Here is a 16,477-nt window from a genome sequence, read left to right as displayed (position 1 = left end):
TGACTTGAAAACACTTTGAAGTATTCAGACAGAGCACGTTGCAACTAGACTTGAGCTTTCACAGCCCTCTACCCCCATCTTGTGGCCATTTATCACATCCAGCTTGATCAGGTAAATATCTTCAAAAGGATGTTGACCTATGTGCTCATTTTGATGTTCCAAAAACAAAATGTAGAATATTAACTACACAGCCAATACTGCAAATCTATGAAAATAAAGTATGTGTTGCTTTACTTGTCTGATTGCTTTATTCCAGAAGTGAGAAAGTTTTGTCTTAGCCACATCAACATGCTATAGAAGATACATATCTTACACTTACATATACAATCACACTATAAAACAAAATGCATCTAATACTTTATCAACTGTTTAAATAAAAACATGTATTAGCAGTCACAGGAGATACAAGAGACAATACAACATTTGTCTGAAAAAAAAATTGTATTTATAAGTTCTGCATTATATGAATCTGTTTAGCATTAGACAAATTCAGAGGAAAATGTACTTCCAATAAAGCTCAACAAACATTACAGACTAGGGGGTAACAGCATTTAACCACGTAACACTTAAACCACTCAAAGCTCTAACTTGCAGTAGAAACACTGTCAGTGGCAGAGACTAGTGAGTAGATTATAGAAAGTTCAAAGCCAGCTTTCCATCTGGTGACGGAAGCAATATTATTCATAAGTAACCTCAATGAGGTACAAAACATGAATGTAAAATGATCAACAGTATCCTTACCTACAGTACCAAAAAAGGCCAAAGAAAATGCTTTGATCTGGGGGAAATAACTCTCTTACACAATTCTAGATTTTGACAGCATAAATTGCACAATTATAAATGATTGTCCTCAATGATAAGAATGGATGCCTAGTTAATTGGCACCACAATGCATCATCACAATGTATTCTACTCAGATTAGGTTTTACAACACAGACATACTTCTAAGACAAAGTTTAGAGATGACAAGTCCCTTCTCCATACCGTACATCCTTACATACTGGCAAGTCATTATTAGAAATGCCTTCTCCAATCATTAAAACTTGCACATTCTCTGATCATTTTACTGATCTTGCACAATGAAAGCAATACTCATGAAGACAAACCAAAACATTCAAAAGGCACACGCCAGTCATTAATGGACTTCATGACATTCTTCCAAGATACTTTGAAGTCGTTGTGGATTGCAGTGGTGATGGAACCTGCATCCCCCTTAACTAGACCTTCTGTGCATTTTCCATTATTGAAACACAAATGTATCAAATAATGACTGGTCCAGAGAGAGAGATGGTGAAACCAGGTCAAAAGCATACCAAATAGTTTACATACATCTAAATACCAACACATGGTTATCCAGTTCCATAAAAAATTGCAAAAAATCTAAGCTAATTTGAAGGCACTTAAAAAAAGCTCAGGCATCAGGATTATGTCATTAATGAATAGCTGCTGGGCTACTGTATAACATATATGCAGGTAAGAACATGGTAGAAGTAGTGATATTGAGATGGTTTCATTTAATAACAGTCTTTTTTTCAGGCATTGGAGTTTGTCTATCTTTGAAGCCTCAAATCCAAAAGGTAGGACAAAGACTTACAGCACAACACATCTGAGCAAGCAGTAAGGAATGATGTGTAGACGTTTCACAACGTGAAGGTGTAGTTCATATTATGTTGTACAGCGAGATGGCGGTTGAAGTACTTAAGGCAAGACTATTATAGTGCATTGGCAGCACTGAATAGGGAACTGGAAAAAGAGAAAGGAAGCGCAGACAGATCAATGGAGAATGACGTCACCGAGGCAGCATGGAGGTCTGACGACACTGACGTTAAGGCTGGAGCTAGACTGGGGACTTGGTTGGACTTTTAGCTCCTCCGAGATTTAGAGTGCTGGATTAGCCACTGGAGTGTGATATCTGAAGAGCAGAACATATATTTTGAGGTATTAAAGTGTATTGCTTTTTTTCCTGAAACAGAAATAGTGACATAGATTACTTTGATCTAACCTATGTTGTCTTGCTCTTTGCATGAGACTGAGTAACAACAAATCTCTCTGTCCTGGATGGAGGACAAATTCCTGCAAAGACAGAAGAGTTAGTGCATTAAAACCAATGCAAGTGGTCTGGTATAAATGAACCACAGAAGTTACATTTAAAATGACATTGACATTTGTCAATGCCACATGCCTATGCTATAAAGGCACATAATGTAATTGTTGGTAATGTAATTGCCCTCGTGATCCACATAACTAAACAGTGAGCTTCTGTCTCCATTGTACCATGTTCTAATTTGCAAAAATCCTGAATTGTATTTCCATGTGAGGGAGACAAAGAAGATATTACATTTGTTTTATTAGCTGCTTCTCATCAAGAGCGTTCGAAAGATCTCTTTTGTTGCCCAAAACTAGAACCTGTGGAAAAAGAGACAGCCAAAAAGAGAAAAAGAGAAGTTTATCATTGTGGTGACAATATCTCTCAGAACTTTTTATACAAACAATTGAAGAAAATGGATCCAGACATTGAAGATATACCCAACACCCTGCACAGTTAGTCTATAAGATTGGTATTACTGCTGTTTCTCTACCATTAGGAAAACCATTTGACATGTTCTGCCATTCAGAATAAACTGGCATGTCCCACAGAAGCGTTGTCTTACAGGGATTCCTTGAAGCTGCGGTTTATCTAGTAGATTATGGAGTTCATTTTTAGAGGCTTCTATCTTTTCTGGGTCTGCAGCATCCACCATGTAACTGAAAATACAATCAGAACCAAATATCTTACTTACAATTTGCACAACTGGAGGATGCTGATATTCATAAACGTGTACCAAAAACAAGTCTTCAATTATGTATTTTTTAAGGATCTGGTTTAACAGTCTGGAGTTTGCTTACACAATAGCATTGACTCCTCGACAGTATCGCTCCCACATGCTTCTGAACCGAGGCTGTCCACCAATGTCCCAAATCTATACAGACACAACACAGCAACACCAAGGTTATTGGGTTTCCTCACTAGAAATACTGTATATACTGGCGTTGCTTCACTATTCTAAAGCATAGAAGTACAAGAGATTATGTGTTCCAATGCCTACCTTTATTGTCACATTGCCTTTGGCAACCTTCCGCATGTTGAAACCAACGGTGGGAATCATGTCTTCATTGAACTGGCCTGACTAAGAAATAAAAGCAGGTTAGTTTATGTCAACGCTGTCTATGAATGCAATGTGTGTTACATGTACAGTATAATGCACACAAACCCATTAAAGGTAGGCCAGCTGATGTGACGGCTCAGATGTAAGACCTACAAATACTTTATTCATAGTACAATGCAGGTCACATCAAAATATATTAGGTTACTAGTTTAGTATTTCACAACTTTTAAGGCCTTCCAATAGGCAGCATTGAAAGAGCAGCTTTGTTCGAACACATTTCACCTGACCAAACCTACCTACCTTGGCTAGCTACAAAACTGTTGACTCACTACTGAAATCAAATCAGGGCTGCTCTTCAACACAATCTACATTTTAATTGCTCTTTAGTCACTCACAGGATTAACAAAGTAATCACATACTGGGTATCTAGACAGATTTAAGACTACTATTATGAGCAAACCTGCATAATTAGGCCACTAATGTTATTTAATGCTATACTGTCTAAAATGGTCAGAAGCAGTTAATTTGTTTGTTCAAATCTTTATTGCCAAATGGCTATGAACTCAGACATCTTTCCAAATATGATAATTACATGTATGACGTCATGTAGCTAATTAACTGATTGTCACCACCAGTCACTCCCACCTGGGCCAGGAAGATGGAAGCACACAAAATACCGGTTAGCTAGTCTCTATAAACACTTTGTTAGTGAATGTGCCAAAGTAATTTCTTTAATGATTATGAAAGCAGTGTGTTGCCTGTGTGACGGCAAGCATGCACTAAAATCAAGACAAGTTGAAGACTTGCCAATGTTAGCTGTCTAGCAAGCTAGGTTGACGTTTACTAGCTACACTAATGTAGCTGACTTACTCACCGCAATCACGTTAACGAATGTGGTTTTTCCAGAATATTGTAGTCCTACTAATGTAAGTTCCATCTCCTCTTTCCAAAAAAGAGATTTGAACCAGTCCAAAAGCCGATTAACAAACGCTAACATCTTGGGCGACACTGAAGTCAAGCTCAGTTGCTGCTTGTATCACAGTAGTGGGCTGTTGGTTTACTCCTGAACTCAGCTCAGCTCCCCTTCCTTGCCTTCAAGTCCACCCGTGTGCCCAGGAAGTACTTACGGCTTGCCATTCCAGTCACATGACCGTGGAGCCCAAAACACACATAAAGCTACAGAAGGATCAACAATGGTCATATTGTTTCCCTAAAAAATGTAAGTTGATATTAATTATCATTGCACATAAATCATTAATTATCATTGATCATAGTATCAAAAGACCCAAATAAACTACACATAATATCACATAGTTAGTCTATGCGGTTGAAGAAGTCTCTGTCACATAGGTAACCAGATGATTTTAATTAACATTTATGAATGGATCACATGTCTGTAGGTCTCCCTTTACATCACATACCAATATGTTTTATCAGAGCCACCAACACATCAGCTTTATGCATCAGTATGATCTACACTAGAGTACTAACAAGGTGAGAACCACCTGGAAGGTCAAACAATTGAATCAGTCCAGTGGCAACCCTAAAAATAAACATACAAAACACAGTGTGAGAGAGATTCAATTGATAGTTAAATTCTTAGTGATTCATTCATCAAGTACCCATAACACACCAAGATACAATGACATACACATTCGTATAATTCTTAAAACATACAAAAGTTTCATTACCTGTGGTCTAATAACTGACGTGTAGTTATCAGGGAAGGCTGCACTCATTGTTGTTGTGTATACTGTCATTCTGTGAAACATGCACACACATGTCACATGTCATATGTCACACACATATTACTTTCCAGAAACATATATAGTGCTATAAGACCTGTACATGTGTACAATGGTTGAATGTCATTCTATTACACATTTCCCTACTAACTCATTCGAAAAGGCACATGCCTAATTGCTGTGTTTTGGCTCAGTGAGTAAGTTCCCTAACTCAGCAAGACAGACAGACGTGATTATCTATTCGAGAAAGGGGAACAAATACTAAAAGACAATTAGGGTATATTATCCAAACTTCCTTCTTACCCATTACATACTGGATACACAGACAAAACCTGTAAACACAAATCATTTAAGATTATTTTAAAACAATATATATACATATATATATACACATACATATATATATATATTTCTTTTATACTGATGCTTTAATATCATCTTCTGTCATACCTGAAAAAGTGTGTCTATGTTGATATTTTCTTGACCCGTAGCATTTAATGCTTTATTGGCAATATCTCTGGAAAAAGGAGGGTTAGTTTTATTCATCTTTATCAGTTTTAGCCAAATACAGTGCATGTGGATCCCTTTCAGTATATTTACAGCTGCTTCAAGTACCATGTTAAAGTACTTTCTTAGGCTGAGGTTGATTAACTTACCTTCGATGATCCCTTGAGGGTGGTGGAAGCCAGTGGTCAAAGTTGGTTTCCACTCTGTACCATCTACAGTAGGACATTACATACTTAAGTATCCAATATTATTAGCCAGTAAACGTTGGAATGTCAGTATAGATAACATGAGCAAACACACCCCTTCAACAGAGAGAATAAATCAATGACACATCAATACATCAAGTACTAAACAAGAAAAATATCTCATCTAAGGCATACCGTCCATTTAAAGGATCCAAAGGCCAAATATCAGCTGGGCCTTGCCTGTCCCTGGTGATGACCACTCCTTCACCACCCCGAACACCAGCAACTATGTAGTAAACACCCGTGATAATAGGGATTTTGGACATTCGCATGACTGCATCCTGAAAGTCTGTTGCTTCCTCCAATGTCTAAGGCAGAGAATATGGTTAGGTCATGGATTTATTTGAGTAGATATTGTGGATAGTAAAACAGTCCAGACAACCCTGTGATACCCACCTCTCTCACCAACCAGCTGACTGGAGATCTTTTTAACAGGAAAGCAGAAACTATGTTCTTCCACCACTCCCACCAATGCTCCTTACCTGATGTTTGAACACACAATGATGCAATGACATGCATCAATTAATTACTGACACACTAAGTAGTCCACAGGAACTGTGGTTATAGTCTCCTTACCGCGCTGGTCTCCAGAGACTGTGAACTTGTTAGGACTTTGTCCCGTCCACAGACCAACATAACCCGCAAAAGAGGTTCCTCGGTAAGCCACCTAAAGATACATACAAAAGGCACTTGTAATGTACCATTTATTAACCCTTATTATATAAAATCACTTTTTGAACTTTTGAATTATACTGTGCTGAATGGATCTACTCTATTCATGTTTCTCTTTATATAATGCCACCTTTAAATCAATGTATATTTGCTTTTTTCTTTTTGTCCACAGATGTGATGGTTGTGCTGTGTAACATACCTCTCCATTCTTTAGAAAGATAATGTTAATGGTTAGATTCCTGAGAACATCATGTGGGTAATCAAGATTCCTGCCATGGTACACATGACCACTTGTGTCCTGAGCCACAATACTAGTGCAGAATCTAGAACAAGTCCAACACAAAATGAACATACCAAAACATGTCATTGCCCGTTATTTGGGACGTTTAGGATTGAAAGTAAACAATTAGGTTTCTAGTATATTATAAATAAAATAATATAAAATATGATTGTATTATAACAAATTCATATATTATAAAAAGGGGGGGGGTGAATTGTGTACATACGCAGATATTTCATAGGCAAAGTTGAGAATTATGATATCTGAAAGGGTTGCTCCAAAGTGTGATGCCATTCCACGTATCTCTCCGGCGTATGGTGAAGGAATATACTTGTCCAAAGCCACCACAACTGGAGCCAATGCGTGATGCACCCATTTTGGAACAGTAGAACTGTAAAATAATAAATTAAAAGTCCAATCATTTCTAGGCCAACATGCTGAGTGTATGTACTGTACATGTAATCAGAAATGCACAGAGCAGTATTAGGTAAACACATTTTTGAAGAAAGAAAATCAGTCATAGTCATCTCTTAAGGAGCTTTTTAACTTTGTTCACATTGTGTAATCATTCTTATCATGCTATAATATATATATTTTTTAACATGAATTACATTGCTTCATTAATTAATCATAAAGAAGTTAGAGCGAAAACACAATCAGTACTTTCAGGAGAACAACCTGACATAACTAACATTAAGTGGAGCCAAAAATTAGTGAAACTGCCACTTACTCAATAACCTCAGCAGCTGCTTTATTCAGGTCGGTCACGTCAAACACTTTCAATAGTGGCGCCCATCGCACTTCTGGGGGGTCATCCAAGCTAATGTTGACCACAGGTGGATAAAAGCATGAGGTACATAACACTAGACTGAGGAGAAGCAGTGCACTAAACATAATTCCTACCGCCACTGCAAGAGTCACACACAAAGTAGCCTTTAACAGAAATAATGTAACTTCCCTTTACGCGACAACTTCCGTTGTTTTGTGAAGGTAAAAAAAAAGAAAAAGAAAACAGATCAGCTGATCAACGTTCGAAGTACGACCCACTTCTCTTGATCCATTTGCGTCCCAAACAAACTGTTATGCTACTTTATCAGTTGATAGGTCACAATGTGTTGTTTTAAAATACGTTTTTGCTGTATAGAACTGCTCCTCTTTATAGACTATAATATATTTTCGGATGTAAAGAGGGAGGCGAACGTTGCAAAAAGGAATTGGGAAAAGTTGCATTGCGCAAGACATTGTGTAGGATCAGAAAATCGTTAAAATGAAATTATCCCTTCGATATATCTGCTAGATATATTTACCAATATATGAACTTTACAAAATGAATTACTTTGAAACAACCTCGATATTTAATGTGTCTGTCTGCAATGCAACACTTCTCTTCAGTAGATAAACAAAATTTGTTGACCATATTTACACTGTTGACTGTTACAATGTTTCGAAGGCAACGAAAACAATGTAGCCTTGAATTGTGTTCAAGCACTGAAAACTATGATGGGGTCTTTAGAAATCCACAAATTGAAAGCCCACATACAAGCCTTAAAAACTAAAACAATTTAACGGTAATATCACAGCAGACACGATATTTAGCCTAGCTGTTTTAACTGTAATTTACTCAAGTTGGAAAAACACTTCTGAGTGGAGTGATTGTTGGCTAAATTCAAGACGGTGAGTCAATCAGAGTTGAGCAGACTATTTCACAATCCAGCTCTGGTTAATCACTCATTTTGTAGAAGTTCAGATGGGTTCCTGTTTATGTTGTCTTCTTTGATCAGGTATTTAGGTTGGATTTATCCGGGGACAATTTGCTTCTCGTGATCCCGATTTTCCCATTTTAAGCTATGAGGAGGCTTCTTCAAATGGATATGAGCCAGAAAGATTCAGAAGAGACTATACCATGCAACTGCCATCATGCTGTAAGATAGAAAGGATGCTTTAGGGAGGGCGTGACTCTAGGGAGGAAAGCCCACAACTCTTTAACATGGCTCCAGCCCTGCTTTATTTCACCTCTTTAAAATGGCCTTGACTCTTGTCCTGCTCCACCTCCTCAGGGCAGCCATGGTCCTTTGCTATATCACCTTGGTAGAGTTGGTAGGTGATGATTTTAAATTACAGTTGGGGGCTTAAGGTATGATAAAGTGTTAAAGAAAATGGAGACAGATCTATTTTACCAACTTAACAATTATTTTCCCACAAGGTGGCGCTCACACGTCATAAACTTTGAAAATTTCTAGGGACAATTACACTTCAATTTAAATGTCAATGGTCTGTAAATCAGAACAGATTGAAACGTAAAAATTGAGAACAATATATATATATTTTTTTTTTTCTTTTTAATCATTTGGTTGTCTACAATATAAAATTATACTCATAATCCATCCACTGTGGTGCACTATATGAAATGGAAATGCTTTCTGCTGCTGAAAGTGTTTAAATAGTGAACATCCTGCATTCACTACTGTGATATACTGTAGTATATGTTGAAACGTGAAGAGGCCTATACAAGCTATATCTATAAACAATCCCAAAAATTGAAAATGCAAAAATACATCAATGCTAAAAGTAAACCCTAGAGATTTAAATCATTTAGACAAATGCAGGCCAAGAAGGACGATTACAAAAGCATACAATCTATGTAATAAGTTGATGTATGGTCCAAATAATAGTGCATTATAAATATGTGCATAAAAATATGATCTGGATGTCTGTTGACCAGTAAAACAACTGCAATACGATGCAACTTGTTTAAAGTTTTTTTCCAGAACTCAAATTCAAAGCATGTGTCAAATGTGTGTTTTAAAAAATGATTTACTATCTTGAAATCCAAGACACCCTCTTGATTTAGGGGCCACTGCTGCTTTATGGGTTATATAAGTGTTATGTAATGACGTGTTGTTATGAGGACAAGTCAGGTGTCCTGGCTTTGGCACATCATTTGCTAAAGCTGTATAACACAAAAAAACAAGCACATAATTTCCACTGGAAAAAACTGCTTTTACAACTGTGAATGTATCAATACTTTATTGACAAAATATGTACAACAAGCAACCTTCTGTTAGGTCCCACAATAAAAATCCCAAGTACCTCGTCCTATATAAAACTACTTTGTTTCAAACATTACATTCACTTTCCTTGCTTTGCCATCAATAATTATTACAAATACATACATTTAAACATCTGTCATCATTGTTTCTGCTTTAAACTAGTCAAGGCAACAGGATGAACTACGATCAGGCTTAATTTTAACAGAAATATTAAAAAGCATGATGCACATCAGGTCTAGCACTCTCCTATGTACACATTCTCTTGGCATACAGCAAAGGACCATCTAAAACTCCCTCTTGTTGCAATGCAAATACACTCAGTGGGTCATGTATCAAAAATAAAGATGTACAAGTCGTAAACAAAATAATTACAAGTCACAGGAACTCAAAAGTACTTGCTCAACAAAGAAACGAGTCACAAACTCAAATCTATTGAGGTGACACCACCCTGACTGCTAAAACAAGATTCGGTGGAGTCTATTAAGCTGCCAGGTTGGTAGGTAAAGGAGAAATGGATTTTATGTCAACTCTGGTCAACGTAAACCGGACACTTATTTGGTTGCATACTAGTCTAAACGACAGTATTTTGCAGATTTAGGAGCTACAGATGCAGAAAATATAGGTATTTTTAGTCACAGGTCTACAGCAACAGCAACTTAAGCAGCATCTAAAGGGTTTCATTTAATCTTTACATTCATTACAGACAGGTGTGTGTGCAAAGGGCAGGTCCTAATGGTGGCTTTCTGTGCCTCACATTCTGTGTTGATCTCTGACATTCAGCACACAGAAGCCCTCCCCAGTTAAATTCCACCCTCAATCAATGATATCCAGTATGTATATATATATATATATATATATATATATATATATATAAAAACCTTTTTTTTTTTTAACAAGTATTGACCATCTTGACCGAACAGTGTTTCAGAACTGTGCGATAGGTCATCGGTGACCTTCCATACGGACAGGACAAAAGGGTTGACATGTTCTCCTCTCAATGTACTCTCAGTGTATGTGAGCTGACAATGGAGAATGGTGAACACTGGGTTTTTGTGTGTGAGTAGCCATATCTTCTCACAGGGATAACGCGGCTATGGGAACTAAAGAGCTGCCAAGGAAGGAAATATTCTGCTGCTCTTCTCTTCTGTTCTTCTCTCAACACCAAACATTTAGAGGTCAGGGTGTGAACACTAATGTTCCTCACTCTTTGGTTTCCAGGTTCAAAGGCGGGACTTGCTTTAAAGCTTGGAGAAGGGCTGGTGAGTCCATGGGGCTCTGGTGGGGAACTGGTGAGCTTTCCCTTGAAGATACAAACAAGGATTGGGGTAGCTTTTCCGGAGACATGCTGGCAGTGGATCTACTCATACCTGGGTACATGATAGACATACCCCCAGGGTACCAGCACTTCTCCAGAAGGGGCAGGTAAGCTGCAGCAGCCGCAGCTGAAGGGGGTAGGAGGTAGAAGGGCATGCAGACTTGGGGTTGGTGGGGGGAGAAGTTCATGTATTTGCCATGGTTATCAGCCCTATGCCCAGAGAAGGACTCATCCTCTGAGGAGTCCGATCTTAATCTTTTGGCCTGGGGTTCATCACCCTCCTGCTTGATGGCACCTGCCATCCTGTCTGCAAGACTGTACTTGAGCTCCGCCTCTTTGCTATAGTAACTGGGGTGCTGGGCTTTGGGGTCCCGCTTCTCATGCTCCCCTCCATAGCCACTGTCAGTGTCTGTGTCACTGCCACTCTGCTCCCCAGTGCCGTGGGGGTAAGTCCTTTGAATGACCGGCACACAGTTCCTGGCATGACCCTCAGAGGCCTTAGGGGGTGGCCCAGCAGGCTTCTCCAACTTCTCCGAAAGGTTGTGGGCAGGCTCCTCGACACGTGGGTTGGCTGGACACTGCAGCACTTCGGATGCAACCTTGTGGATATGGCTGATCATATGGGAGGGGGTCAGGTCTCTGTTGCTCTCCTGTGTGGCAAGATACTGAAGGACCTCCTGGGCACATACATGAAAGCCTGTGCGGAACATCTCCTCACTGCTCTCTGAGCTAACACTGCTCTGGTCGTCTGCAATGATACAAAGGAGATTGTGTTCAGTTAAACAGGGTCTATTATTGGATTTATTTACACTATAATAATTATTTGAATTTATGGCTGTTCTGGCTTAGTATACTGATAATAAACATGCAATACAATACAATGACAAGGTATGGACTATGAAATGGGGGGAGGGGGGGAGTGGTTCTGTGTGCATAAAAATGTGAAAATCATAGTACAAAACTCACTAATTTGCATGCCATTCTGCAATGCGATGATTTTCTGTTGCTGCTGTTCCAGGAGACTGCCCAGAGTCTTAACATGCTTGAGGGTGAGTTCCAACACCACAGCTTTCTCCAAATGTCCCAGAGTCTAAAACAGGAAGACCTCTGATAAGCATGTTGATCTTTATTATGTAACATGTGCAGCAGTTGAACAGGGGACAAGCCTCCATGGCACGCCAAGAAAACCAGACCAAAAACATACACCAACAATTAAATAAAATGCCTACTGTGTAACAGTTTCAATAAAATCTGAAAAAAATAACAGGTCCGAAAAGTTGTTATTTTTTTTTTTTTAGAAGACATTGTTAATTTTACAAACTTTACCAGCCATATGTCTGGTTGGATGTTAAACAAACTAACAAGCAGGTGGCGCGTAAGACCCTTTCAATATTACTGTACCATATTTTATATTACACAAAAATACTCACAGTGAGTTTCAGATGTTCAGGCAATAAATCCTTCAACTGGGCGATGCATTCGTTTATTCTGTCGCGTCTTTTCTTTTCGATTAGCCGGTGAGGTAACTTGTATGTCTCCTGGGGGATAAATAAACATATTAGTTTGTAATAAACGACACCACCAAAATAATGTTTTAAATAAGAAAAGCAATTCTTTAAACTTTTTATGATGTATCCAAGGGACCATTAAATAATGATGAAAAAATAATTAAAAAAATACACCGTACCTTACTGTCATCTCGGCGCTTTATGCCCCTTCTGGATTTGAACATGTACATAGAGAAATCCACTCTGTAGATAAAGTACAACATTTAGATAAGATAAAATGAAACATTTCGCCATCTAGAATAAATAAAACGTTTTTTCTCTAAAGCCATTTTTTATTTATTGCTTATGTCAACTCACCCTTGGTTGTCAGCTATGTCAAAAGACGGGTGTTTTGCCATACAAGGAGGAGGTTGCGCACTTGTAATCCTCTCCATTCAGGCTCTTTTTGAATTCAGAAAGAAATTCCGTGAAATGCAATCTTGAAAATAGGTTTCTATTTGTGTATAGTTGTGCGAAAATATTCAGCTGCAGTTGTCCTCTGAATGTAGATTTCTTTCATAAATGTTCTTGCTTTCTTTTTTATTTAGGTAGGCTATGTTCTCTCAGTCCAGTCAAATATATTAGGCTGTTATTCTCTCAGTCCAGTCGAATATAGTGTTGTCAGCAAGCGATCCAAGAACTGCAATGGGTTGGTAGCTCCACTGCCGAGTAAATGTGTGTGAGAGGGGTGGAATTGTCTACGTGTTAAATAAACCCTGTGACTACAGACACGTCTCTCAGTTGGAGACTGACCTACCTCCGTCACTTGAGCCTCACGTGTTGAACGGTGCTTCCAACCCGAGTACAACCCATTTTCTGTGTGGCTGAGAAGGATCTGCACGAGAATGGCCCTCCCTTTCTAACGGACTGTGTCCCGTGTACCACCATGCTCCAGCTACAAGCACTTAAAAGAACTCTAGCCGGAACGTGCACGTCCACCATGTTTACGAGTCAGAAAATAGAGCTGAATGACTATTCACATGTTGCATGATAGTTTCTTGACACAAAAATACAATCTCTTCGAGGCGCATACTTCCATACACTATCACGATCTGATATTATAGTAGTCAACTTAAAAATTAGGCCTACATGATAACACAATAACAACATCAACAATATACATACTTAAAATAACATAATAATAATAATAATGCAATACCTTTTCTGGAATGTAATCTAATCATTAAAATTAATTAGTCTATTGTGAGTGAACTTTAAATGATTAGGCTAAGTGTAGAGTAAAGCTATAGCCTAGTAAATTAGGCTACTTAATGATCATTTATTTTTATTTTGAGACAGTGCGACGGATAAGACATGAAATGATCCCCAAAAACACGTAACGTGTTCAATCGCACTTATGAAGCTCTGCAAATGCCTATCTACGGGCTATATTGTTTTAGTAATTAGGCCAAATAGCGCTCTTTTCCCACTCTGTGTGGAGTGCTCACTCACATGTGTTAACGGCTCAAAATGGACAACGTTATTTCATACCGAGCCCGCATTTGCCGTAACACGTGCACCTGCAAGGGATGAGTCTGTTGATGTAGCAGATCGGTTTGTTGTTGTCGGTTGCACTTAGCTGTCACGTTGATCCCCTCATGGCAGCGAGAACTAAGGAGCACATCCCTGCCACTGACGTCATCAACTCCACTTGTACAGTGTCTGGACACGCAGATTTCCCCGCTAATTTTAAACAACACATAGCCTACACAACACATACACAACACATACATAGTAACCTGCATCCGATTTTAGGCTGACCAGACGTCCTCTTTTACCCGGACATGTGCTCTTTTCGAGACCAAAAAAATGCGTCCGGCAGGGATTCCAAAATTGTCCGGGATTTTGCCTCGTCGGATATTTGTGTTTCTGTGGGTCTTTCACGAACTATTATGCCCTTACGCGTTTTGGAATGGGTATCTTCCTTACGTTCCACCTTCTTGCTCAAGCTCTGACTGTAGAGAGAACTGTCATTTTGATCAGATAGTGCGGCATGCAATACACGAACAGCCTCCCCCCTATAACTCAGACTCTTACTGCTAGGATATGTCTGCAAAACACCTGCTTGATTCCTTGGCTGGAAAATATTTTGATGACTACCTACTTCTAGCATGTAGCATAAGAAGTGAACTAACATAATACAATAATGCAAACAACCTGTATGAACAGTAACAGTCAAATCAAACTGAATCATCAGTGCTTAATTACAGTTTGCAAAGAGACAATTAAATGATGTAAAGGATAATTACATATATTTTAATAATTCTACATTAATTTACAATTCTGACAGTGCTTAACTCTTGAAATCAGTCATTTAAACATTTTGTTTATGAAAAAAAGTTGAATTCCTACAGCCTTTATGAACATGTTGGCTCCTATACAAACACAAGTATACAAGCCACATGCCTTATTTACACATTAAAAAAGGGAAGGGAAATGGTAAAATGTAACTTTTGAACAAAGAAAATTAGAAACAACACAAGTGCTGAACAGAACACTGGTCTTAATCTTATAGGACAAAAATGCTTACAGGCACATTATAGTGTCAAGAAATCAGGTAAATGGATGCCTATATATATATTTATTTATATACAAAATACAGTACACATACTGTAAAAATATACATTAAATATGACTGATTATTTATAAATATAATGATTCCAAAGCAATTTGTTAAAATTAATCCTGAATAATGATAACATAACCATTACAGTAAACATGTTTTAGCATGAAATGCAAATGTCCTAAAAAGTATTTTAGATACTGTACCAACTATTTAAGAGAGCAAATATTAAAACAAGTTTACATCAAGATATGACACAAGGAAAAGACTGGATCAGACTTTCTCTCAAACAATATACTTCTCTATTAAGCTTGTTTAAAAACTGAACACAGCATTTCCATACAAATAGAAGTCATATAAGGCTGAGACATGTAAGTTAATCTGTCCAAGTCCTATCCTACATTGCCATATATTAAAATGACCAACTGGTGCGTCACTATTTAACTTGAAGCAAAAAAGAAGAAAAAGGTCTTATTTGGACTAATTTGAAGTAAGACATCCTACAGTATGTTTATAACTTAAATCCATACATCAATGATGTTGCATATTTAAGTATTGATATTGCACAAGATACAAAAATAAGACATGAAATACTGCTTGCTATACCAGTAGTACAAAAAAGATGCTTCATGTCGGTTAGTGCCTTCTGTGAGATCTTCATGTCCAGAACAGTGCCACTGTTTCAAGTTCACCCAGAAAAGGCCATGTGACAAGAATTCACTTTCATTTCAACATAGAAAACATTTGGCACCAATCCTAACTGGAGAGGAAAAAATGGGGTGGGTTGTGTTTTCATTTTAAGTTATACCTTTTGGGCAATCCTACAAAGTATCACAATTATACAGAATGACTAGCTATTTCAGAGTGTTCGCTACTTCAACATTTCACACTCGCACTCAGTGGCTACAATATGCGGGACCTCTAAGTGAAGACTCTGCAATCTGTTACCTATGCAAACAAGGTTGGTGCTAAGGTGGCTTTCAGGACCTTTGGGAGGCTTTGCAGGAGGTCGAGTCTTATGCAGGTTGCTGGGGGTTGACGTTCATGTGCTGAGGGTGAGCCAGGAGTCCAATACGCTGTTTCTGCTTCCTCTGCTCAGTCATCTGAGGACAAACACAGGGCCTTGTCAGTTGTTAGCGTACTTCTCACTTAGTCGTTCCTCACTTTCAGTGAACTATAAGTAATCTCTGACCTCAGGTACAGATGGCACTGAAAACAAGTTTATTTTCAAACAATGAAGAAACGCTGCCATCACAGCCAGCCACAGCTATACTGAACTGAGAATAGAGACTGGGACAGAGGGTGTCTTCTGAAATGTGCCCTCCTACTCATCAAGAATGCCAATCTCCTTTCGCACAAGCCACAGTGTACAAAAAACTAATAATGAAACTTAATCAAAGAAATATC

At 38.3% G+C, this 16,477-nt stretch overlaps 4 protein-coding genes across 5 annotated transcripts in view; all 4 read right to left on the bottom strand.

Moving 5' to 3' along the window:
- Window positions 1–236: 236 nt before the first annotated feature.
- Window positions 237–4,143, bottom strand: arl8bb (ADP-ribosylation factor-like 8Bb). Its single transcript, XM_047026383.1, has 7 exons — window positions 4,021–4,143; window positions 3,087–3,167; window positions 2,887–2,960; window positions 2,652–2,745; window positions 2,339–2,406; window positions 2,003–2,073; window positions 237–1,912 (listed from the first exon to the last, which is right to left on the bottom strand). The coding sequence occupies exons 1-7, from the start codon at window positions 4,141–4,143 to the stop codon at window positions 1,863–1,865; spliced, it is 561 nt and encodes a 186-aa protein (XP_046882339.1). The 3' UTR covers window positions 237–1,862.
- LOC124471776 (N-acylethanolamine-hydrolyzing acid amidase-like) lies at window positions 3,682–7,672 on the bottom strand. Of its 2 annotated transcripts, XM_047026381.1 has the most exons (11): window positions 7,326–7,603; window positions 6,822–6,986; window positions 6,515–6,638; window positions 6,220–6,310; window positions 6,040–6,125; window positions 5,779–5,951; window positions 5,548–5,610; window positions 5,342–5,408; window positions 5,195–5,223; window positions 4,838–4,907; window positions 3,682–4,689 (listed from the first exon to the last, which is right to left on the bottom strand). In XM_047026381.1, the coding sequence occupies exons 1-11, from the start codon at window positions 7,487–7,489 to the stop codon at window positions 4,660–4,662; spliced, it is 1,062 nt and encodes a 353-aa protein (XP_046882337.1). In that variant the 5' UTR covers window positions 7,490–7,603; the 3' UTR covers window positions 3,682–4,659. The 2 variants fall into 2 exon arrangements, with proteins under 2 accessions (XP_046882337.1, XP_046882338.1); XM_047026382.1 differs by lacking the exon at window positions 6,040–6,125 and having other exon boundaries at window positions 5,779–5,869; window positions 7,326–7,672.
- A 1,931-nt stretch (window positions 7,673–9,603) lies between these two features.
- bhlhe40 (basic helix-loop-helix family, member e40) lies at window positions 9,604–13,389 on the bottom strand. Its single transcript, XM_047026380.1, has 5 exons — window positions 12,826–13,389; window positions 12,648–12,711; window positions 12,391–12,498; window positions 11,927–12,050; window positions 9,604–11,708 (listed from the first exon to the last, which is right to left on the bottom strand). The coding sequence occupies exons 1-5, from the start codon at window positions 12,900–12,902 to the stop codon at window positions 10,846–10,848; spliced, it is 1,236 nt and encodes a 411-aa protein (XP_046882336.1). The 5' UTR covers window positions 12,903–13,389; the 3' UTR covers window positions 9,604–10,845.
- Window positions 13,390–15,865: 2,476 nt separating this feature from the next.
- Window positions 15,866–16,477, bottom strand: part of itpr1b (inositol 1,4,5-trisphosphate receptor, type 1b) — a 64,257-nt gene continuing 63,645 nt past the window's right edge. Inside the window, exon 61 of the mRNA XM_047026379.1 lies at window positions 15,866–16,173. Coding sequence (XP_046882335.1) covers window positions 16,087–16,173 — 87 coding nt within the window. The 3' untranslated portion in view covers window positions 15,866–16,086. The remainder of the gene's footprint in view (window positions 16,174–16,477) is intronic.

This window comes from Hypomesus transpacificus, chromosome 9, assembly GCF_021917145.1.
Source record: "Hypomesus transpacificus isolate Combined female chromosome 9, fHypTra1, whole genome shotgun sequence".
In the NCBI taxonomy this organism is placed as follows: domain Eukaryota; kingdom Metazoa; phylum Chordata; class Actinopteri; order Osmeriformes; family Osmeridae; genus Hypomesus; species Hypomesus transpacificus.
The sequence above is the reverse complement of the archived record's forward strand: the minus strand, read 5'-3'. Positions and strand labels throughout refer to the sequence as shown.

What these genes read in the sequence shown, in the direction of transcription:
- arl8bb (XM_047026383.1), bottom strand. Translation starts at nt 4,143, where the DNA reads ATGTTAGCGTTTGTTAATCGGCTTTTGGACTGGTTCAAATCTCTTTTT. An exon ending in CATTCGTTAACGTGATTGCG is followed by an intron (nt 3,168 to 4,020) that starts GTGAGTAAGTCA and finishes TTTATTTCTTAG; the next exon opens with TCAGGCCAGTTCAATGAAGA. An exon ending in CGCAGCTTCAAGGAATCCCT is followed by an intron (nt 2,407 to 2,651) that starts GTAAGACAACGC and finishes CTTTTTCCACAG; the next exon opens with GTTCTAGTTTTGGGCAACAA.
- bhlhe40 (XM_047026380.1), bottom strand. Translation starts at nt 12,902, where the DNA reads ATGGAGAGGATTACAAGTGCGCAACCTCCTCCTTGTATGGCAAAACAC. An exon ending in AGCGCCGAGATGACAGTAAG is followed by an intron (nt 12,499 to 12,647) that starts GTACGGTGTATT and finishes TTTATCCCCCAG; the next exon opens with GAGACATACAAGTTACCTCA. An exon ending in CTGAACATCTGAAACTCACT is followed by an intron (nt 12,051 to 12,390) that starts GTGAGTATTTTT and finishes TTCCTGTTTTAG; the next exon opens with ACTCTGGGACATTTGGAGAA.
- LOC124471776 (XM_047026381.1), bottom strand. Translation starts at nt 7,489, where the DNA reads ATGTTTAGTGCACTGCTTCTCCTCAGTCTAGTGTTATGTACCTCATGC. An exon ending in GCAGCTGCTGAGGTTATTGA is followed by an intron (nt 6,987 to 7,325) that starts GTAAGTGGCAGT and finishes ATTATTTTACAG; the next exon opens with TTCTACTGTTCCAAAATGGG. An exon ending in AGTCTCTGGAGACCAGCGCG is followed by an intron (nt 6,126 to 6,219) that starts GTAAGGAGACTA and finishes TTCAAACATCAG; the next exon opens with GTAAGGAGCATTGGTGGGAG.